General features: G+C 32.2%; 1 protein-coding gene across 3 annotated transcripts in view; it reads left to right on the top strand.

The window, feature by feature from the left end:
• The first annotated feature begins 6680 nt into the window (after positions 1-6680).
• Positions 6681-16757, top strand: part of LOC126732719 (patatin-like protein 2) — a 93041-nt gene continuing 82964 nt past the window's right edge. Inside the window, exons 1-6 of one of the 3 annotated variants that reach the window (XM_050435708.1) lie at positions 6681-6903; positions 7520-7701; positions 7983-8175; positions 8287-8448; positions 8599-8895; positions 8985-9272. In XM_050435708.1, the coding sequence (XP_050291665.1) occupies positions 6790-6903; positions 7520-7701; positions 7983-8175; positions 8287-8448; positions 8599-8895; positions 8985-9209 (1173 nt within the window). In that variant the 5' untranslated portion in view covers positions 6681-6789 and the 3' untranslated portion in view covers positions 9210-9272. Of the gene's footprint in view, positions 6904-7519; positions 7702-7982; positions 8176-8286; positions 8449-8598; positions 8896-8984; positions 9273-16757 lie in introns of those variants that run through there. The other 2 variants (XM_050435711.1, XM_050435710.1) reach the window with 2 other exon arrangements.

Below are 16757 nucleotides of genomic sequence, written 5' to 3'. Positions count from 1 at the left end.
TCTCTCTTCTCATTCCTTTTCCCCCTTTAGCCCTGTCACTCTCCTAAAGCACAAACACGAACCCATAAAAATTTCTCAAGCTCCCTCGTCTCGTCAAGACTGTCACTAGTGAACACCCATCTCTCCGATGTGTATAGTGGCGTGATCTCCTCCGTCGTGACCCAGCGGCGTCGACGAGCATAAAGAAACGTGACCCATTTCCCCATTTTGTCATGGATGATCTCCTCCGACCCAAAACGGTGCTACCTCATCCCTTTCTGTACTCTCTCACCTTGTTTATTTATCTAATTTGTGTGTTTCGCATTTGGGTTTTGAGAAAACTATTAGGTTTTAGCTTGAATTCTATTTGCCTTTGTTTTTCCCTGTTGTTTGTTTGGTGAGAAAATAATAAAGTAGAAGTTCTTTTGGTTTTTTTTTTTTTGTTTATATGATATTATTGTGCTTACCCATTGCTGGTTTGCTTCAATGGTTTGAAGTATATTATACATGCAGAATAAGACCCTTCTTGTGCTCTTGTTTATGATGGAAGCTTGTCCTGGTTTTTTTTTTTTTTTTTTTTTTTTTTTTCATTTAGTTCATTTTAATGACCTCAATGAACAAAATTCTGACAAAAACATCATTTAAACCACCACAATATAAAGGATAGCATACAAAATTGAAATTAGCCATACAACAAATGCAAATTGGTTGCAGTCTCCATTTTAGTTTCCTCGTTGCATTCTGGTTTCCCGTTTATACTTCCTCCATTAAGATTTTTTTCCCTTTAGTGCCAAATTGATAAAACCATTAAAGATTGTGCTAAACAATATGATAAATTGTAAACTTTATATGCAAAAAAAGGAAAGAGCTTTTCATACCACCTAAACACTACAAAAGATTTTACTCAATTGAGATATATCAATATTGAACTAAGTGGAGTAGAGGCAGGTTTCAATTATTCCAAAAAAGTCTTGGCATTTATCACACATTTCTTACACTGTGAAGACCTTAGTTCAGTAAATTATTAAAAAAAAAAAAAACCCATAACCACAGGAATCCAGTAGATTAAATCAAATGCTTACCCAAACATCAAACAAAGAAAAAAAAGAAAAAACAAAAACAAAGAAGCACAGGTTCACCACGGGTTGAAAACCCATAACCACGGGTTTCAATAGATCAAATCAAATGCTTACCCAAACATCAAACAAAGAAAAAAAAGCAGAGAAGCAAACTTTCATAACCACGGGTTGATAGAGTTAAATCAGATGCGAAAACCCAAACATCAAACAAAGAAAAAAAAGGAAAAAACATAGAAGCAAACTTCTCATCACCAATCCTTGTTTCAAAGTAAAAGATGTGAAATACCTTGCTATTACCAACAAATCAGATATATAAACAGCTTAAATGTAAAGAATACCTTCGGATTTTTGTGAAAAAAGTTGAGAAAGAGGTCGGTGGTTGGCGCATGAAACATTGCGTTATCGTGACACGGCGGCGCGGGTTGGCTGAGCTCGGATCAGTGAAATAGTGCGTGAGGAGGTGAGGGCAGTGAGAGCTTCTTTTAGCTTGTGGTGGTACTGGAATGGAGATGAGAGAAATCTAAGATGAAAGAGCTCTGCTTTACTGAAGAGAGAAGTTTGAGATGAGAGAGTTGAAGAGAGCCATTGAAGAGAGCATTAAAAGGCGCGCCTCACGTGTATTACTCTGACTGTTGGACCAGGTATGTAGTGTTATTTACGGAAATACCATTGAAAACAGAGTTATGGAAACTGAAAACACCTAAAATGTGTTTTCAGTTTCCATAACTCATTACTCAAAAATCAGAGAATTAAGCGATGGAAATAGAAACTAGAAACAGAGTTATGAAAATCCAAACGGACTTCTCAGTCATGGATTCCACCATTTTTGATTTATGAGTTATGGAAACAGTAAATCCAAACAACCCCTAAACTATTTCTAAACCAAACGAGCCCTAACCTAACTCATTACAATAGTAACTTCTAAGATGGATAAATCCAACTGGCGTAGCTGCTACACGCTTCAAGCTGCAATCGTCTTGTACTTATAGCTGCTGCTTACTTATACTGCCTTGTTCCAAGACTATACTGCCCTTGCTAGCAGCTACTTGAATCCATGCTACACATGTTATTAGCTAATTAAAGAGGCTGCTGCATCACAATCAAACAAAGCAAGTGGTATTTCAAACTTTTTAGAAATTTTAATAATGGAATTTTGGTCGGAGAAAATTAAAGCCTCCTTTCATTTAAAAAGTTCAAAAAATTTTGAATTAATAGAATCTGAAAGAATACAATGATAAAAAGATGGGATGTAAATGCTAATGCATATGTTGAATATCTTGTTGCATAAGTACAATATACCTATAGGCTATAGCCTATATGGCTATATCGCACAACTACATGGGATGTTGCCATGTTGGACACTTAATTTTTTAAGTTTTTTTTTTTTAGAAACCTTAATTTTTTAAGTTGATTGGCATATGGAGTTTATCTTGAAAAAATATTGAAACATTATTAGGGGCCTTCGGTGTTTGGGCCTAGATGAGCAAAACATGCAAATCACTTATTTAATGAAAAGAGCAAATAACTAATCCAAAATCATTGAAACTTCATTAAAAATAAATGGTCCATATGAGCTTCACATTCAAGCTCAAACCAACAACCCAATTTGATCACTGATAAAAAAAACTAATCATCACTTGCAGATTGATTTGGTTTGGTTGTTTTCATAGTTTGATAATGCATGCAAAATCGTTATTAAAAACTTCAATTGAGGCGATCTTTGTTGTTCTGAAAATTTGAATGGTTTGCCTTGCAATTATTTTAGTGGAAAAAAAAAAAGTTTTAAGCCTTTTTTTATTTTCTGAGAGAGAAAACTGTTTTAACTCTTATGCCTTAACTAAGGAGAGAGACCATTTTTTATATATTTAAATTCCTATATGCTTATAAGATCTACTTTGATTATCAGTCGATAATGGTTTGTGTCGAGAATTTCAAACCCCGCTGTTACAAATTAACCAATTTTATCCAATCCAATTACTTAGCAAATTATGCTTTCACATTCAGTATATTGTTAATCACAACACACAAATACTATTATCAAAATAAATAAAATGTGAAAAGTAAAAGAGACAACAGTATATTTACGAAGTGAAAATCCTAGCTAACAAGACAAACGCTTTGAGAGTTTACCACCAACCTTTAGGAAACATATTCACTAATAAAATTGAAGTTTTTACCATTGTAAAATTTGACGAACAAACTACAATCTTACTTGAACAATGGTAAAATACTCAATTTTTTCAAAGTCCTCACTCTTGATTCAATATCTTGTTTTGCTCTTAACCCAACATTAGGTAATTTGATAGAAATCTTTCCTTCCAAGACTTTCAAATATCTGGGCTTAAACTTATTCTCAGGGTTACCTTCCCTTTCATGGTGATATTCTACCAAAGCTTCCACTGGTTTCAAATCTTCAATAGGAGTCCACTTTCGTTTAGAAGGACCTTGAGAATTAAGAGTATTTGATTCCATATCTAAAAAAACAAGACAAATCATAATGCAGCTAAAATACTAACAAAGAAAATTGGAAGTTGATAAATAAAATGTAAAAAATATGCAAAAGCTCAGACACAATTTTAATAATTGAACAAAAAGATAATTTAAAGAAAGAATAAATATTAACAATAAGAATTGGGATGATTTTATTTTTTCTCAATCTCAATTTTTCCCCAATATGGACGATAAGAATCTCAAATTTTCCCCAAAGAGAGAAGAATGAAAAGCAGCGCATAAACAAGCTATATGAAAATATTTGAGAAACTTTAGTTTGTCAATCGTACTAGAGTGATTTTCATTTAATGTATAAATAGCACTTTACAATTTACAATAAGTCTATAATTTAAATAAATTTACAAGTGATAAATAGGCATATTTAAATACGAGTTTGAATCTTATACATATCGTCTATAATCTTTTTTTTTTTTTTTTTTTTTTTGAGGAACATATCGTCTATCATCTATCTTCTAATGTTTATCTTCTTAGCAGACTTTGAATTATTTCCAACTCTATCCGCTTTATTTGCTTGTGGCTGTCTTTCAAACTCTGTCTTATCAACTCCTTTATTTTTTAATTTGCTTGTGACTGCTTGTGTAATCCATACACGACAGGTTGGTTAACACTTATAAAAATCCTATTTTATTGTTTTTGAAATCGCAAATATAAAACAAAGTTTCAGAACAAAAAAAATATAATTTCAGAACAGCCTATTGAATTGCAAATAAAGTTTCTTGTTTGTTCTGTCCTTCTAAGCTTGTTTTTGAAAGCGCATAAATGACACCAATAAGTTTTTGAAAACGCAAAAAATAGTAGAGAGAAAGAAAAAGGGGGGCAGTACCTATGGAATCGTAGAGATCTAGTAGGGGAGAAAAAAATTCTTAAGAAGAGAGAGCAGCAACTGAGAGGAAAGAAAGGCCGTACCTGTAGAAATAGGAAATATCTAGTAGTAGGAGATTAAAAGTTTTGAGAGAAGGGACATAAAATATTTCAAAAGGGAGGGAGATAGAAAATTTTTGAGAGGGAGATGAAAATTTTGGAGAAGCGGGAAAGAGAGGATATTTTAGGAATTTTTTTAATTGAGCATGTTATTAAGTGAAGGAATAGGAATTCAGACCTTTTAAAAAAGAATGACCATTCCTCATTTTAAGGAATAACTATTCATAAGGAATAATTATTTCTTGTAAAAAAAAACTTTACCAAACAACTGTACAGCTAAACCATAAGATTAGCTATTACATTACCGTGTCTATTACAATCTACCAAACGTGCCCTTATTAATATGATCACACGTAGCTCCAATCCTGTTGGACTCTACTACAGCAAAACCAATCAATCAATCACAACTTTCATTATGAAGTAGAAGTCTGCTATGAAATTAGGAACCCTAGAAAGAGAGAAAATAGAATTAGGGAATGGAGAAGATACCTGCGAGAGAGCTCTAAACAAAGAGTAATGATGAGTGAGAGAGAGAAAGAGCTTACCAATTTGTGAGAGAGAGAGAGAGAGAGAGAGAGAGATTAAAATTATCTCATCACCAACGATACTTAAATCTTAATATTGGGTGACGAGATTAAAATTTTGTCATCTTTAGTAAATATTTGGTGACACGAATATTTTGTCTCCCTAGATCTTTTATTTTTTATTTTTTGGGCGACTCTATTATGTAAATCTCTTTAACTTAGGGGAATTGTATTGTCAATTAAATCTCAATGGATTTGCCCATTGAAATTCGTCACCATAAAGTAATGGTGGGAGATTTCATCCTCAAACCAATTTAAAAGCTATTGCTTTTTGCGTAGCGGCTCTCATTGGCCTTTTACATGTATTGCTCTCTTTGGTAAAATATAACTAGGAAATATAATTTTGTACTCATGCTCTCTTAGATCTTATCTTGAATTAAAGGCCTGTAATTTATTTTATTTGAGCATTCCATGTACTTTGGATCATTCATCACTTAATTTAATTTTATTAGGTTTTCTTAATTTTCTTTGTAATAATTTAGTTTTGTACTCATGCTCTCTTAGATCTTATCTTGAATTAAAGGCCTGTAATTTATTTTATTTGAGCATTCCATGTACTTTGGATCATTCATCACTTAATTTAATTTTGTTAGGTTTTCTTAATTTTCTTTGTAATAATTTATTAATTTTAGTGACATCTCTATTATTGTAAGTACTTTTAAATTAATGGAAACCTTGAAATTCGTAATTGGGGAACTCATTCTCTTTATCTATTAATGAAGAGATTTTTTTTTGATAAACATATCAATCATGAACCTAACTATCAAACGCTCAAAGTAACCTATCAAAGACGCAAACGACATGTCTTTTTTGTCGCTGTTGGCTGCCAAATTTGAAACTGCTAGAAGTAACTCTGTCCAGTACTAAACAGCCTAAATAAAACCTTTCAAAAAAAAAAAAATAAATAAATAAAGAAATACGAACTTCTACAAATATATAAAGAAGATCATGGTTGCCATACCATTATCAAGTCATCAAGACCTGGTACTTTATTAATAATTATCCAATTAAATTATAAGTACTACAGTCCAAAACGGATATGGTTGAAGATTTAAACCTAATAAAATACACAGATCTTTATGGCATGTGCTCGATATGATTATGATACCATAAACTAAGACCTAACTATAGATAAGGTCTTTTCCTATTCTTAATGCTCTAGCTCTAGGGGAAGCATATTTAATATTCTTCAACAAATGGCACCAAAGCAGCTTTGCAATTTACATAGTAATTTTTTTTTTAGAAGACATAGTAACTTTTTTTTTTTTTTTTTTTTGATTAACAGCTTTGGATAGTGACAAACTAAACAAAAGTATGAACCATTATGGTTTATCGAGTTTCACGTGGCATGGGAGACTGAATCTTCGCTGAAGACTTGATGCATGAGATAGCAATTTGAAACAGTGAAGGTGGTCCTAACTTTAAATTCTAATTAATTAAACCACGCTCCTCGCGCTGAGCAAAAATTAATAATACAGTTCCATAATACAACAAAGATATAATTAAACTAATTAAAAAAAAGTCGCATGTTTACAGTTTTCACATGCGTGGGCCATAAATTGATGCTGTCAACTCTTCCATAAATTCTTGTCATAAATATCAAAAGTTGAAGTACGTTGGTTTATTTTGGTGTATGCTTGATTATACACAACATATAGTAATTTGCTAGCCTAGTGAACAGTACGTACAATATCAAGAAGCTCATTTGATTCAAAATGTGTCCTGCTTTTGCAAAGGCAAAGATGGTGACTGTGTTGACCCTTGACGGAGGTGGCATTAGAGGGATAATTCCCAGTGTCATCCTTGGATTTCTTGAATCTAAGCTTCAGGTACGTATTTTACCGTCCACAGCCACCTCCTTTTTGTTTTGTTTCGTAAATATAAGGATAATTATTAACTATTGTTTCATATTCTCATGTGAAATGTTTCACAAAATATTCTAATATTTCCATTAAAGGTGTGTTTGGATACCACTTATTTTGCTGACATTGAAAAATTATTGCTGAAAATACTGTAAATAAAGGCAAAAGTTAGTTGAAATAATACAGTGAGATTCATGAATAGTGCTAAAAAGTGCAGTAGAGCCCATAAATAGTAGCAAAAATAAGCTGAATAGTGAAATAACTTTCATTTTTCATCCTAACTCAAACGCATACTAAATATCCACATTTTATACATATATGAAAGATTGTGAACATAATATGAAAGAGTGTAAATATTGTTAGAGTAGAATAATCAAAGCTCTAAATATATTTTTTTTAGAGAGTTTCAAAGTTCCTAATAATAGTTTTTTATCATCAAATCAAGACACCGATTGGTTTTTGGTGTAGGTAAGGATTAAACCCTAGATATCTTATTCAATCATCAGAAACTTTACTAGTTGAGCTACCTAGAATCCTCAAAACTCTAAATATAATTAAGTCTATGCGTCTATGGTTTGTGTAGGAACTGGATGGACCCAATGCGAGAATTGCAGATTATTTTGACATAATTGCAGGAACAAGTACAGGTGGGCTAGTCACAACCATGCTTACAGCCCCCAATCGAGACAACAGACCCCTGTATGCTGCAAAGGACATCACCAACTTCTACTTAGAGGAATCTCCCAAGATTTTTCCCCAGAGCAGGTAAATTTAAATGAAACCATATCAAGTTGAAATGCCTTCATTAAACTTCAGAAAATTATCAGAAAATCATCCTACATTTCCAATGGATGAAATAATTTATATTAAATATTATCAATTTAAAAGTTTATCTAATACTACGCGCGTTATTAAATAATGTAACACTCAAAATGAAGAAAATAAAATTCAAACCTTGAATGAACTGTTTAAGTTTTACCTATTTTTAGAGAACTTAACAAATGATAAATAAGTGCCATCTACTAAAGATGATTCTATGGAAGCAGGCACACCAAATTTGTTAGTGCAATGACAAGCTTGTTCGGTTCCGTGATGGGGCCCAAGTACGACGGGAAGTATTTGCACTCAAGGATAAACAATCTGCTTGGTGATCTAACACTGAAACAGACCCTAACTCATGTGATCATACCAACCTTTGATATCAAGCTCCTTCAACCAGTGATCTTTATGACCAACGATGTATGAGTAATGATAATAACAAGTAGACTGAAAATTTCAGCGATTTGTTGGAATATCTGTGGCAATTACATGGTCTCAACTGGTCTAATTTTTTTTTTTTTTTTTGTGCAGGGAAAAAAGAATGAATTGAAAAACGCTAGGCTTGCAGATATTTGCCTCGGCACCTCTGCAGCACCCACTTATCTTCCAGCACACTACTTTGAGACAACAGATTCAAAAGGAAACACTAGAAGTTATGATCTCATTGATGGCGGAGTTGCTGCTAATAATCCTGTGAGTACCAAATAATCATTGAGGCACATTTGGCGTTGAAACTTTGGAAAATTGGTCATTCTTTGTATCATTTTCTTGAATCCTTGATATATATTTTGGACCATATATATGTTAGCAAATTCTCTTATTTATTTTTGACTGCATCCACAGACAATGTTAGCCATAAGCCAGATTAGGAAAGAACTATTGATGGCAGAAATAGAGTTTGGTAATTCTAGTGAAAACAAGAAAATGCTAGTTCTGTCATTGGGCACAGGTGGGGCAAAGTATGCACAGAGGTATACAGCACCCGCGGCCTCAAAGTGGGGTGTGCTTAATTGGCTATATACCAATGGTGGAACTCCATTGCTCGACTCATATGACCACGCCAGTGCTGATGTGGTTGACTTTCATGTGTCCACCCTCTTCCAAGCCCTTCGTTGCAAGGACAATTACCTTCGTATTCAGGTATCAAATGACCTATATATATCATCTATTTGTGACATAATTTAAGACCATATGCTATTGACATTTTCTTGGTAACATATGAACCATAGTATGACTCATTAACTGGAGATGCCTCGTCAGTTGATGTTGCCACCACGGAGAACTTGCAAAGCCTTGTGGAGATTGGGAAGGAGCTATTGAAGAAGCCAGTGTCAAGAGTCAATTTGGATACTGGCAAGTTTGAGGAAATTGAGGGCGAGGGTACTAATGAAGAAGTTCTTGCCAACTTTGCCAAACTGCTTGTGGAGGAAAGGAGGTTCCGGCTAAACCAATGAAAATTGTAAAGGAATGCTCCTTCTATCTCAATTATTGTTGGTATTGTTTAAAATATTTAACCTTTTAAGGAATCATCATTTGATGTATTATATTTTAAATAAAAAGATATATGTTTCCAAAAATACCATTTTTTTTATTGGAAGATGAATATTCTTTTTTCAATAAAGTTAAAGGGTAAGTTATTAATATTTTTTTCATTAACTTTTCAAAGAGAACTATGTCTTGGGACGATCAAAAATAAAGTAGAGAATTAATAATATGAGACAAACGAAGCATTCTTTTAGCATGAGAACTTTGTGAAGAGTCATGCATTCAAAGGTGTGGACTTTGATATGAATTTATGTACTAATTATATGTCTCCACTTAATCTTAAATTTTTGGATTGGATGCTTTGATATATTATTAAAATCTGGATTGTTTGTATATTAATCTATCTACTTGCCAAGTCCATTTAAATACTCGAGGGTTGAACATGCATGAGAGAAAGATTTGAAAAGAAATGGATAAATTTCATAATTCAGGTGAAATATTACAAATTTAAAAGTGTATCTTAAGTGATCATTTTATTTAAAATTTTAAATTTCGTGGATTGTTATTAAAATCTGGATTGTTTGTATATTAATCTATCTACTTGCCAAGTCTATTTAAATACTTGAGGGTTGAACGTGCATGAGAGAAAGATTTGAAAAGAAATGGATAAATTTCATAATTTAGTTGAAATATTACAAATTTAAAAATGTATCTTAAATCATGTTATTTTAAATTTTAAATTTCGTGGCATCATGTACATTGTTAAATGAAAACAATATAATCTTAAATGGAGAAGATCTTATTCTCATATGTTATGCCATGGGTTTTGATATGGGATAATGTTCTAGTTGAATCTCTGCCCCTAATAATTTAGGGTTTGGACTTTGGAGTATGATGTTTTAACAAAATTATCTCTCATATGGACTTGCATTTGGGACTTTGATAATAAGAGGGGGAAAATGAGAGATAAATGGACCGGTCATGGTTTTTATTTTTATTTTTAAAGCTTATTAAATGCTTTTGTGCTTCTTAAATCATGGAGGGACTTCCCATTGTCATTTAATAACTTATAAAATATTATATGATTAATAGAAAATTTATGTTCCTATCTCAAGCATTTAAAGATTCTCTTCATTTTAAATGTATTCATGCTGTATCCAATACCATGTTATTTAAAATTTAAATAACATGATACTTTGTACTCAATTAAAAATTTAAATAACGTGGTACTTTGTACTCAATTAAAAATTTAAATAACGTGGTACTTTGTACCCAATTAAATCCATAAGGTATAATTTAACCTTAAAATAAACTCTTTCCATTTCAAGCAAAATGAAGAGATCCCATTGTTCAACAGAATAGTGAGAGTATAATAAAACTACTACAAGAAGATTTCATCACTAACAACCAAGTTGCAAAACTCTAGCAAGAAATTGTAGAAGCCATCTAAAAACCTACCTCTTTTTGTGTTGAAGTACAACATTTTGAGAGCCTTGAAAATAATTTACCATATTTTTGTGGCATTGAGAATAGCTACTTTAAAACTCACAAAGAGTTTCAGTAGGCAATCTAATTGTGGTTGTGGTGGCGCGATGATGGGGCCAAGAGGAGTTACGGGGAAGGGAAGTGTGGTGACAATATCGGAGAGAAATAAGGGGGGAGTTAGTGTAGCAGTGGCTTATTATTTTAAGTTATTTTATTTCAGTTTGTAGGTATGTGTTTTTTTTGGTGGATCATTCTAACTATAGTGTTGTTCTGATTTTTGTAAAGTGTCTGTTTGATGTTTTTATGAGCAATGCTGCTGTTTGTTGTACTTGGTTTGTATAAGCTAGCCTTTTCCAATGAAAATGGCTACCTCTTATGCAAAGGCAAAGATGGTGACAGAGCTGGCTCTATAATATAGACAAATGAGGTGGTTGCTTAAGGTCTCCAAATAGAAAAAGACTCCAAATTTTAACCATTTATTTCATTGTAATAGTATTAAGTAAGCCCAAATATTAGCCTATAAATAAAATAAAAATTTTATCAAATGAAAAACAATAAAAAAAAAAGTTATGTCCACAATATTTTTCACAACAGATCCTAAGTGATAGGTTGTTACTGATTATTATTGGTGAGTAAAAAATTAATTTCAGTAGCGAGTTTAAATTAGAATTAGTAAGAAAATATTGTGAATGTAGTATTTCTTAAAAAAAAAAAAAGAGTAATACACAAAAAATTTCACAACATTTTTCGCAATAGTGGAATTGACAAACTTTTACTAGTTTTCATTTAAATCCACCATTAACATCACCTTTTTATTTATTACTATCAAGTTGCTACATTAACAGGTGTTAAAATTTTTGTCAAATTTTTTATGTATATAGACTTCCTAAAAAAAAAAAAATTACATAATTCATGTTAATTAGTAATTTTACATTTAAAACAAAAGAATAGAGTTTAAGTAGTTTTTAAATTAGTTTTTTTTTTTTTTTTTTTAATTTTAAAAAATCATATTAAAACATATAAAATGTTTCAATTTAGTTTTTGCCTTAGGCCTCCAAATGCATCAAATCACCCTTAAATGATGACTGTGCTAAGCATTGACGGAGGTGGCCTTGGGGGGATAATTCCCAACACTCTCCTCCATTTTCTTGAATAAAAGCTTTAGGTGCTTTACCTATCATTGCCTGATAAATTGTTAAATATGTCAAAAGTTAAAGTGGTTAGGAAATGATAAAGGGAATTATCATATTTATAGGCATCAGTTGAGTTATTTGAGTTATATATGGATTGCATTATTAACGGAGCAATGCTACAACCATAAATTTTTTATAATATTTTACAAACTGTTGAGGTGATAAATTCCACTACAACAAACTTGGCCTATGGTGATGAAATCTAGTGAGGAAAAAAAATTTCATCACCAAATAGCAATATTTAGGGTTCGTTTGGAATCAGTTTATTTTGCTGAAACTAAAATTTTTTTGCTGAAAATACTATAGATAAAGGTAAAAGTTAACTGAAATAATACAGTGAAACCCCATGAATAGTAGTAAAAATAAGCTAAATAGTAAAATAAGTTGGCAAAAATCATTTTTGCCAAATAGACACTTAATGAGGAAATAAAAAATTTGTCACCAAATATTAAAAAATACATAAAAATAGTGGCAAAATCATATTTTCGTCACTGAAAATATTACAATTGGTGACGAAACTTCCTTTCATCACTGTAGGCCATGGAAAAAACTAGCACCAATGAATAAACTAGCACCAATGAAAAAACTTCCTTTTGTTACTGGTTCTTAATAGGGCTTACTATTATTATTATTTTTTTACTTACTAATAACCACTCACCAAATCAATAATTTGTAGTGTTAGCATTTCTTTATTAGCATTAGTAGTGTACGAGTTTCTAGGAATATAGTTACCGAGGCCGTAAATGGACAAAATTTGCTACAAATTGGTCATTGACCACAACTTTCATTAAAAAAATTAACATGATTATATATTTTGAAAATCTAATAATTAGATTACATGTTTTTTATATTCTTAATATTTATATCAAATTTCATGTCAACAGGATGTCATTTACTATTCAATCGATAAACTTATATTTATGCATAATTTTGGACTACGAAAACTTGAAATTTAAATGATGAATTTGTTAAAATTCACAATCAATAAAAATATATTGAGTAGAGTTATAGTCATTGACTACAATTAAGTTTGTAGTCAAATTTTGTCTGGCATAAATTTAGGACAAGAAGTGGGACAATATTCTACATTGCATTATGTGTATATAAATTCTAGAGAAATAGTAAAAAATCTAGAGAATTATCAATAAAATATTATTTTCACATGTAGAATGTCGGACTCTCTTGAAAATGTCTATTTTATTGAATTTTGAAACATTAGTTCCTGATTCTTGAAGCAACCAAAATTCTATTTCTCTATGTTCTAACTTCTAAGTGTTTATTTTTCTCTAAAAATATTTCATTCAGCCACCTCTTCTTCCTTCTTATTTTGTTTCATAACTTTTTTGTGTCTATGATTTGTGTAGGAACTGGATAGACACAATGCAAGAAAGCTACGTAAAAAAAAAAATGTTCATAAGGGATGTGTTACGCTACCTTTTAATTTTTGCATAAAATTCAGAAGTCCTGCAAATTAAGGAAGCCACGAATAAAATATTCATGCAGTGGACATTGAAGTCTCCTTCATGCATCACAATCAAACATGAAGCCAAATCTTAAAATGGGGCATTTGTAAACATCAAATTTTTTTATGATTTATTTACAGCCATTTGATTCAGTTTGATTAGCATTTTTAAGCATGTAAATTTTCAAGCGGTGATGTTTCGACATTAGCTAGTCAACAAGCTTTGACCCAATGGGATTGAGTCGTGTCAAGTGTTCAGATGAAGATGCTTATATGGAAAATTTTAATTAAATTCAAATTCAAAAAAATGTCATAATTAAAATTCATTAAATGTGAGGGGAAATTCCAAACCAAGCACCCTTTAATGGTCTACAAGACTACAAATAGACTTCTCATAGGATCGAGAAGCAAACAAATATCTAGAGACTACAGCTGACACTCTAGTAAAAAAAGTCCAAAAGAACTTTCTTGCTCATTTAAAATTGAGACCTATTCCTACTTTTCCAACTCAAAAGTAAGAATTATCCTCCAACTTCCTTTTGATTTAGTTAAAGATCAAGCAGGGGCGTAGTCAGGAATGAATACTTGGGGGGTCGGGTTGTAACAGAAATATACTAAACATAATTCTTAAGTCTATTGGATACAAAATTATCAACTTTCATATATTATCATATACTTGAACATGTTGGGAATTCAACCGAAATTCACATATTTGTTGATAGGAAATTCACATATTTGTTTACGTGATCCTGGATCACGATCTATCTCTTCAAATTGAAGTTTTGGACATTTGGAGGGATGTTCATCAGGCATTGAAGTATTAACATTTGTTTCTACAGCCATAGGTGTCCTAATTTCTGAATTGCTAACATCTTTTTTCTTAAAGAATGTATCAATTGTTTTTCGTTTGCTCATAATTCTTTTAGCTTTAAGAATATGACTAAAAAATTAACCTGAAAAAAATTTTAAAAAATAAAATTTTAATTAGAAATTTTTACTTAATTATATGAATGTTATTCATACTCAAGAAAAAAACAAAATTTCCACTATAATTTAAACAGTCAACCCATTTTTAATACAACTTTAATTAATAATAACCCCTCAAACAAAAACAAAAATAATTTAATTAATTTGTCTTTTATAATGTATTGGTTAATTTAATTATATAGCTTTAATTATTCTTGTTTAGTGTAACAATAAACTATATTGCTTTAATTTATTTGTCATTAATTATACAATTAACTAATTATAGTATAATAGTGATACTGTAACTAATTAGCTATCTATTGTATCCATTAGCTAATGGACCGCAACTAAAATAATATTAATCAATAAAAGTTGGATGGTGAAGTCCTTTAAAAAAAAAAAAAAAAAAAAAAAACCAATATTATTTATATTATATGATTTTCAAAATTTTTTTAAATTGTTTTTTTCCAAGTTTCAATTCCAAAATTGAAACTTGGGTAATATGTGAAGCTCAAGCCCAAGTACTGCAGTGAATAACTTCAAAATCCATTCAAAGTTTCTGAGCCTTAAAGAAGTCCAAACCAAATAGGATACAACAAGCCCAACCAAACACACAAACACACCAACCAAAAACAAAAACACTTATAACACACAAACACACAACACACAACACACAAACATTGTTGTGGTTGTACAACAGGACCTAAAAAAAAAAAATTGTTATGAGTGCAGGCGTGTAAGACGCAAGGGAGCACAGTGTGTGGATAGCCAAATTAAAAAAAAAAAAAAAAAAAAAAAAAAAAAAAAAAAAAAAAAAAGTGAAAGTCAGCCAAATTGGCCAATCAGATTCTCACAGTTCCACATCAAAAAAAAAAAAAGATGCTGAGTTTCATTTATAAGTTTCATTTCATTCTTTATTCAGCCATTCAGTGAGATAAAGAGAGAGAGACTGAGAGTCTGAGAGAGAGTCTGAGAGAAAAACCTTGAGGGAGGGCCGGACTACCGGAGGAAGCAACGAGCACCGCTCACCGGAGCAGAGGTAGAGGCGCAAAGCGATGAGCCGATGACCTATCTACCGTCTACGATGTCGATCTGCAATTCATTTCCTTTTTAATTTTAGTGAGATAAAGAGCGAGAGACTGAGAGAGAGAGTCAGAGAGAAAAAAGAGCGAAATACCTTGAGGGAGGGCCGGAGGGAGCACCAAGCGGCGAGCACCGTGCACCGGAGTAGAGGCAGAGTGATCTGCGTTCTCCGATCTCCGATTTGCGATGACGGGCGACCAGGCGAGCGACGACGACGACGATGAGCTCGCTGTGGCGACAACGATGGCGACGTGACCGTCCGTAGGTTACTGGGTTTGGTTTTGGTTTGTGTATTGGGGATTTTTTTTTTTTTGATAAACACCTCTGTGCTTTGTGTTTGGTTTGCTTTTGTATTGGAGTTTGATCTCTCTGCCAGTGACGACACGACGTGATGGGATTCTGCCAGGCGCCAGCGACGTGATGGGTTCAATTTCTGATTCTCTGTATTTTTTTTTTTTTTTGGTTGAGAATCCGTGGGCTTGCCGTGAGCGAGCTACCTGTAATGGGCTCACTGTGGGCTTGGCTTGCCGTGGGCTTGGTTTTGTTATATATATATATATATATTTTTTTTTTTTTTTTTTTTCAGATTTTAGTTCAAATTTTTTTTGGGTTTTTTTTTTTTTTTTTTGCTTGAAAATAGAATATATAATTTTTTTTTTTTATTTTTTATAATTTGATGGTGTTCCTAATTTTTGATTGAGGACTGGGAGAATGGGTGAGAAATGGGTGGGGGGGCCGGCTGTGTAATGTTGGGGGGCCTATTTATTTTTTCTTCATAGTTTAATGGAAAAAAAAAAAAATTTGCAGGGGCCACGGCCCCTCCAAGCCACTATATGGCTCCGCCCTTGAGATCAAGCCAACTACCATCCGCATTGAATCAAACACTCACCATATTCACATCCAGTTTGAAGATATAATCTTCAAGAAACAATTTAAGATTAATTAGTTTCATAGCTCTTGGGTTGTAAAGTGTATTTGAGATCAAATTAGGGGTGGCAAAATAAGGCCAAATCCATTTGCCCACCCAAACCCGCCCATTCTAATTGAACTCAAACCCACCCAATTATTAGTTGGATTAAATGGGTATCAACCCAATCAGACCCAATAATTATTGGGTTTTAACTAAAAACCCATCGAGCCCCATTTAACCCAAATTCAACCTAGCCCTTTCCAAAAAAAAAAAAAAACTCCAAACGTTGTTTTCATTTTCTTTGATTTTCTTGGCTTCCAAACACTTCTCTCTCAAACCCATTCAAACCAGAACCCTCTCTTTCTCTCTTTGCTCCTACATTTATGTTGTCCTTTGAACCCCAGCTACCAAAACCACA

The sequence above is a fragment of the Quercus robur genome, chromosome 6 (genome assembly GCF_932294415.1).
Source record: "Quercus robur chromosome 6, dhQueRobu3.1, whole genome shotgun sequence".
In the NCBI taxonomy this organism is placed as follows: Eukaryota; Viridiplantae; Streptophyta; class Magnoliopsida; order Fagales; family Fagaceae; genus Quercus; species Quercus robur.
The sequence above is the reverse complement of the archived record's forward strand: the minus strand, read 5'-3'. Positions and strand labels throughout refer to the sequence as shown.